At 49.0% G+C, this 7,500-nt stretch overlaps 1 protein-coding gene across 2 annotated transcripts in view; it reads left to right on the top strand.

Moving 5' to 3' along the window:
* LOC119577113 (transcription factor Sox-3-B-like) overlaps positions 1 to 7,500 on the top strand; it is a 7,668-nt gene that overhangs the window by 15 nt on the left and 153 nt on the right. The window contains exons 1-5 of one of the 2 annotated variants that reach the window (XM_037924795.1): positions 1 to 198; positions 751 to 992; positions 1,255 to 1,471; positions 1,606 to 1,800; positions 6,292 to 7,500. The exon at positions 1 to 198 is cut by the window's left edge and continues 15 nt beyond it; the exon at positions 6,292 to 7,500 is cut by the window's right edge and continues 153 nt beyond it. In XM_037924795.1, the coding sequence (XP_037780723.1) occupies positions 195 to 198; positions 751 to 992; positions 1,255 to 1,471; positions 1,606 to 1,800; positions 6,292 to 6,974 (1,341 nt within the window). In that variant the 5' untranslated portion in view covers positions 1 to 194 and the 3' untranslated portion in view covers positions 6,975 to 7,500. Of the gene's footprint in view, positions 199 to 750; positions 993 to 1,221; positions 1,472 to 1,605; positions 1,801 to 6,291 lie in introns of both variants that reach the window. The other variant, XM_037924794.1, reaches the window with a different exon arrangement.

Raw genomic sequence — 7,500 nt, 5'->3', positions numbered from 1 at the left:
CGTCGCTAGACACACTGTCGTTTCTGTGTCGACACTCACGGCAGTGATTACCCCGTAATTATCCAGTGCAGAGTGGAAGTGTTTAGCTCAGGAGAGCACATACGTGATCCTCAGCAGTGCGCAGCAGCAAACACAACCCGTGATCGTAGGAGTCCAGAGCGCTCGTCTGCGCGCCGTCCAACGGACCAGCAACCATGTGTATGTGCAGTGTTGTGTCTGTGTAAAGTTGTTTGTATGCAAATCGGAAAGTGGCTCGCACGTATATCACGGCCACGTAGGTTTGGTGGTGTGGTAATGGCGGTGTGGTCGGAAGTCAGACCCGTGCTGAGGGGCCATTAGCCCCTCGGAAGCCACCAGGTTTTCCAGCACTGGCAATTATCCGCTGGTAGGACTACGATCCTAATTACTAAACACGCTTGATGAATGGCCCATTAGGGCAACGGGCCGCGCAACCGGGCTCGTGCACGGGGAGTTATGTGAGAGTCAACCCCGACCAGTAACAAAGTAATGTGCCACATGATAAATCTGCCTCGAATTGTTTACGCAGGTGGAGCTTTTGTGATGTTGTGAGGCAGCAATCGTAATTCATTCAGGGTCCTTCATAAGTTGTACTTGAATAAACTGTTCAAAGAATTACGACTCCCGACCTCATTCGGAGGCGGAAATCGCCGGCCTCACTGGCTCAGGAGGTGTTGCTACAAGGTAAGACTCGGTTCGTGTTCTAACAGTATTATTTTCTCTGCCCGGCAGATCCCACAATGATGGAGTCGATGCCCGTGTCTTACGCCAGCACCATGGGCGGTATGATGGGGCATTACTTTGGCACCGGGAGTGCAGCAGCCATGGGTGTGGGGCAGATCCCCCCCTCACACCACACGAACCCCCATGGGCAGCAGCAGCCCCCTCAGCAGCCCCCGCAGCAGCCAGAGGCCAGTCACCCCCATCAGCAGACAACCCACACCTCTCACACACCTGCGCAGAACACACCTGAGGTGAGTAGTTATTAAATAAAACGTGATACAAATATACAGACGGCTCAGTTAATCCTGATTCGATGTATAATTTAGTTATAAAATACATTTCTTAAAGTAATAGTGACTGTATAGCCAGTCCGCATGACGGCATTGCAAATTGTTTAAGGCAATTAATCGCAACAAATGCGTTGACCCCGTGACCTTGTGAGCGCGGCATGTTCTGAGCCATGTGTTCCTCCCGCCGCAGACACTAACAGCGAGCAACCCCCATCTCCGCCAGGCCGCACTCGTCACCCCCGTGTCGACTCCCTCGCCCGCGGACTCGACGGCCTCGGGATGCTCGCCAAGCGGCTCCTCTCAGAAGAAGGAGAACGGCTCCAAGGAGGACCATATCAAGCGCCCCATGAACGCCTTCATGGTGTGGTCGCGCATGCAGCGCCGCAAGATCGCCCAGGACAACCCCAAGATGCACAACTCGGAGATCTCAAAGCGCCTCGGTGAGTTTTTGCGGCTTTTGCGGCGAAACAGATATAAATAACTAATTATCCTAGCAAACTTTACATACTGAATTATATGTGTGGCTACTTTTTAGAGTACAGTAATAATATATTTCTCTTTTCAATAACTTCAGGAGCTGAATGGAAACTCCTGACGGAGGCCGAAAAGCGCCCCTTCATCGACGAAGCCAAGAGGCTCCGCGCCCAGCACATGAAGGACCACCCCGACTACAAGTACCGCCCCCGCAGGAAGCCCAAGACCCTGAAGAAGGACGGCTATCCCTACAGCATCCCTTACCCTGCAGTCTCCATGGACCCCCTGCGTGGAGGTGCGTTTTCGCCGCCGTCAGCTTTGGTGGCCTTGAGAATTTTTCTTATTATTATTCTTTCGGGGTCTGTAAGTCGTCTGTGAGGGCGGGAGAGAGTGGGGGTGGGGGTAATAAGTCTTCGTAGTGTAATTAGGATGCTATCAGTACAAAACAAATGAATTAATATTTAAATATCCGAAAGAGGAATTAAGGACGTACCGGCAATTCATAATTACCGAACATAAATACAGTATATACACATTCGTATCTGCACTTATGTATCTTAGTGTTCAGCGCTTTTAAAGTCGATCGAATAATTGGTTATCTCTCTAGAATACGAATATTTAGAGAACAAAATGCATTAACATACTGCATAGTCCATAAAGAAAATTGGGTAAAGAATATAACATCAGCATAATACCCGGTCTTAAGAAGCACTTATTGGCCTCATATAGATCCATTCGCTCAGTCAACATCGTGCAATCTTACCACTGTTTGTGTTGGCGTTCGGAAATCTTTAGCGAGATCTAAAACATGTCCCGAGCAAATATTCGCAACCAGTGATCGTAACACCGCCGTTATGTCCTTCCAAAATACCACAAAATAGAGGCTATAGTATTGTTGCATGTCCGAGCCATTGTCCGTTCCGTGAGTATTACCGACAAGAATGAGCTGAACATCCATTTACCTTCGCGATCGAAACTACAAACACGAGCATTACGCTGATATAGACAGCGACTTGCCCAGCGGGACGCCGACATCGGCCGTTCCGGCGCCGATGCGCGGATGCTCCCGCCGGTGGCTGCGTGGACAGTGGGGTGCTAAGAATATATACTTGTAGTGGTTAAATAATGGGTTAGATACACATACACACACACACACACACACACACACACACACACACACATTCACACACATATTTGCACATATATTTACAAGATCACCGCAGGAAGAGAATCCACAATGTTTCTCGCCGTTTCTCTTTCTCTCCCGAACACAAGCTGATATCGATTCCAGCGGACCTTCGTGTGTGTCTCCCTGATTAGGAATTCACGTTCCAATGGCTGTTTCTTTTGTGGCTTAACGTTGGCGGTCTTGGGTAATGGTGTTTCAATTACAGCCGCGGGGGGAGGGGGAGGGGAGGAGCGGGGGGCCTGCGATGGGTGGAAGGAGTTCGATAACGCTCTGTCGCTTGTGCAATTGTTGGTCCGGAAAATGTATAAAGTGGCTGTGGTGGGCGAAGGGCTTTAATTATTCACGACCTCCGCTCATTGCGTGTGTCCGTCCCATCGGCGAGGCGCGTCATTACACATTGTTACACACCCGTTGCTCGCTCACGCTGATCAGATTTCTATATTTTTATGGATTTGCCGCTGGGCCAGTCTATTGTGCCCGTGTGTGTTCTGCACGCACAGGAAAGTGCACTGTGCATTCAGGCACCATTCTTGTACTGGGCTATTTATAAGGCTCTTCCAGACTGCTTTCTGTTTTAGCTGCTTTATGAATGACGAAATGTATTTGCTTCTTTGGTTCGCTTCAGTAATAGAAATTTAGGTTTGAGCATTATTCTCGTGATTGATTTTTTGTCGCTTAACTTTATTCTGTTGCTCAAATGTTAATTCATTTAAGTTTGAAGGTATTCCTTACCTCGTAGCTATGCTTTAAATCCGCCTATTCTCTGGGAAATATATTGCCTTGATTAATACGTCTTCATAGCATCCGATTGACACTCATGGCTAATTATCGCCCCGACTCTTTGTCTCCCCATTCATTAATTCTCCCCGCCGCCCCGTATCGTGTTCCAACCCACGTCCTCATCTCAGCCTCTAAGCCTCCCATCCCAGCCTCCCTTCCAGACCACAACCTCCCTCACCCCTCCCTTCTTCCCCTTCCCCTTTACAACCTTCCTTCTCCCCTTCTTATTCCTCTTCCCCTCTGCTACCTTCCTTCTCCCTCTCATTTTCTCCCTCCCCATTCTCCCTTCCTTCCTTCCCTTTTCCCCCTCCTCGTTCTACAACCTCCCTTCCTTCCTTCCCTCTTCCCCCTCTCCATTCTCCGTTCCATCCTTCCCTTTTCCCCCCCTCCCCATTCTACAACCTCCCCATTCCGTTCCTCCCCTTCTCCATACACAACCCCCTGCCGTCAACAACAACAACCGTATCACCTCACCATGCATCATACGTGTAGAATAACGAATGGGTCTTCGGCCACAATGCTAAGAGTAAACGCCGTATTGTCCGCTCCCACAATGGGCTATAATTGTTATTGTTGGTCCGTGATCGGGGAGTTTTAGTCGCATCGGAAATTAAATCAATGGCGATCAATGGTAGATCTTATGCCCGTCTAAGGCGTGTTTTTTACTGTTATTGTTATTGTTGTTGTTTTTTGTTGATGGTATTTGTCATCGAAAGTCATCCGGTGATTTCAAAAGAAATATTGTTGCGTTGTGATTAAAGTCTCTTGATTAATTACGAGTGATAATGTCTGATCCGAGAGAAGGGGCGGGGGTAAACACACAAACAAAATACCGTCTCAGCTGCGGGTTTATTCCTCTCGACGCCACTTATACCCTGACGCACACACACACACACACACACACACACACACACACACACACACACACACACACACACACACACACACACACACACACACACACACACACACACACACACACCCAACTCTCTCTCTCTCTCTCTCTCTCTCTCTCTCTCTCTCTCTCTCTCTCTCTCTCTCTCTCTCTCTCTCTCTCTCTCTCTCTCTCTCTCTCTCTCTCTCTCTCTCCCACTCAAACCCAGTAAGTTTGGAAGGAGTATTTAAGGCGTTAGTGTTATGGCGCTAAATATTTCAAGCGGACGGAGGAACAAAGGGTCATGATTGAGAGTATTAGAAAGGCCACAATAAGCAGCCGGCGGTCTATATCGATCATTTGGTTACTCGTCGCCATCGTCGTCCTGTTTGGTTGGGGGGGGGGTGATGAGGGATGTGATGGGGGGGCGGTCAGTAAATTTAGGATTGGCTTAGAGGTGTAAGGGGGGGGGGAGGGGGATAATCCTATATTTCTATTTGATGAATATAAAAATATATATATATATATATTTTTTTTTTTTGACGCGAAGAACCTTTAATTTTTATTCATAGATAATTGATTATTTTTATTCGTTAATAAAACCCTTCTGTTCAAAAGAACAGCTTTTTTCAAACATAAATATGCAACAAAAATATTTTCCTTTTAGCGCTTGGAAATTGCGTCAAGGCATAACCATTTTATTCCGATATTCGTCTTTTCAATGGTGTTGATATCTACGATTGCATTCAATTGGATCTATTTGATTGTCTGATTACATTTTGATAACATTTATTCCTTGTCTCCAAGGATTTACCGTCGGTTTTATTAATAGCATTGTTCTTAACATCATCGGTAATATCATCGATTTTATTATTCATCAAAGGTGTGAAAGATAATCGTCAGCATTTACTGTCAGTTATATCGTGTTCTATTACAGTCTCTCATGACAGGTTTAAAGAGCGTATTTGCATAATAATGTCGATATTTGATTTGATATGCATTATGACCCGTCAAAAGCTAATTTCATTTGTTGGCATCAGATCACACTTGCAACGGGACATGGGGTTAAAATCAGGATTGCGTTTTGTTGTTTGTTTTGTTTTATTATTCTATTTTATTATTTTTAAGGGGAATTTTTCTTTCTGTTAAGAGTTGATGTGATAATCTCAAGAACTGGAGGAGACCAGAGCCATTAACCCTTTTATCTCGATCCCACCCATCTCTTTTCCCTTACGCTCTGCACCTTTCTCCTTTCCCCCTCCCCCCTCTTCTCTCCCTTTTTCCCCGTTTTCCTTGTTCCTTCCCACTCTCCCCCTTTCCTCCATCTCCCCCCCCCTCCCTCTACCCCTCTTCCCTCACGCTCCTTCCTCCCCTCTCCTCCCCTCCTTCCCTCTCCTTCCCCTCTTCCCATCCCCCTTTCACTCTGGTTTTGGATCTCGCCGTCGCTTCCTCCGCTCCCAGCAAACTATTTAATTCCATTAGCGAGACCATAATTACACTCCGGCGTGAGACAATCGCGAGCTGAGGCTGCTGAGTGTCCCCTCCATTGTGGCAGCTCCAGTGAATGATGGGAGAGGGTGTAAGGGGGGAGGGGCGGATATCCCCTCCTTCCCCTCTACCTTGCATCCTCTTTGAACCGTTACCCACTCCCTCCCCCTCCAACCCACTTTTCCAGCTTGCACGTGTATCCTCTTCTCCGCACCCCTAAACCCCTCCTTCCCCCTCCCCCCATCTTACAACCTCTCCCATATTCTGCTACCCTTTCTACCATTGACCCCCCCCCTTCCCCTTCCCCGACACGTGCTGACACACTCGCACTAAACTCCGTGTCCTCTCTCATGGCTCTCAGGGCATCATTATCACACATTGTTAGTCCTCGAAAACGAAAGCTTTAAATGATCCCTCGATTTCTGTTGCTGACGGACGCTTTTCTTCTTCCGCAGGTTTCCCCTCGCAGCTGTCTCCTTACTACTCCGCCAGCGCCGCCGCAGCTAACTACGGTTCCATCACTGCTGCACACATGGCCGCCGCCGCCGCAGCTGCAGCTGCCGCTCAACAGCAGCTCACCACACAGACTTCGCAGGCCAGTCCCGTCGGCTATGGCTACGACGCCTCCAAGTACAGCAGCTACATGACCGGAGCCTCGGGTTACCCCATGAGCATGTACGGATCTGCAGCCGCCGCCTCCGACCCCAAATACGGCGACGCCAGCAAGGCCGCGGCTGCGGCTGCCGCGTCCGCCGCCGTCGGAGGCTACGAAGCCGCCAAGTCGTACCTGGACAGCAGCAAGTATCTGTCGGACAAGTACGGCCTGGAGAAGCCCACCTCGTACCTGGACAAGGTCGCTCAGGAGCCCAAGGACACAGAGATGAAGAGCGCCTCGCCAGGCGTGGGCGGCGTCAATCCGGGCTCCATGGGCGGCTACGGGTCGGCCGCGGGCGCCCTCAGCAACTACTACAGCCAAGCAGCAGGGAGCTCGGCCTTCCAGCCTTCCGGAGCCCTGAGCCAGGGCGTTCCCTCCACCATGGCCGGCCTGCTGCAGCCGTCGCAGGTGGCCTCGTACACCAACGCTCAGTACCCCCCCGTCGGGGCCGACTACCGGAGGCCTTTGTCCGTGATCTTCTAGAGCGCGCGCTGCGTGACCCGACGGCGGAGGAAAGCTGTTCTTGTTGACTGTGTGTGGTCAGTGCAGTGGTAGTTGGACCCCTTCCTGTACATACCTAGTCACGGGGTCCTTGTACATATGTAAATACGGGCATGTTAGACGTCTTTCACGGAATTTATTTATGCAAGTGCCTGGATGTTGCTGTTGATCTTGTTGGTTGATGCTTACTGAGTTCCTGTCCACAGTACAAGCTAAGAGGAGTGCCTGGGAGAGCCAGAAAACCATTGTATTCGGCATTACGGTATACCTAGAAGTGCATGAACAAGTTAGACCTAAAAAACACAAAAATTCCCCACAAAAAAAGATTAGAACACCGACAACAATTACTGCTTGTTGGAAAGAGAAAGATGGCTCTCGGTTTGTTAGAGAAGGTATAGAAGTGTATTCCTTGGTACAATTACATAGATCTGCTTTCGGTTGTGTGGTGTTGTTATGCGTAAAAATACATTCTTTTTGTTGCATGGTTCCCAACGCGAGCCTCTTGTTG

The sequence above is a fragment of the Penaeus monodon genome, chromosome 9 (assembly GCF_015228065.2).
Source record: "Penaeus monodon isolate SGIC_2016 chromosome 9, NSTDA_Pmon_1, whole genome shotgun sequence".
In the NCBI taxonomy this organism is placed as follows: Eukaryota; Metazoa; Arthropoda; class Malacostraca; order Decapoda; family Penaeidae; genus Penaeus; species Penaeus monodon.
The sequence above is the reverse complement of the archived record's forward strand: the minus strand, read 5'-3'. Positions and strand labels throughout refer to the sequence as shown.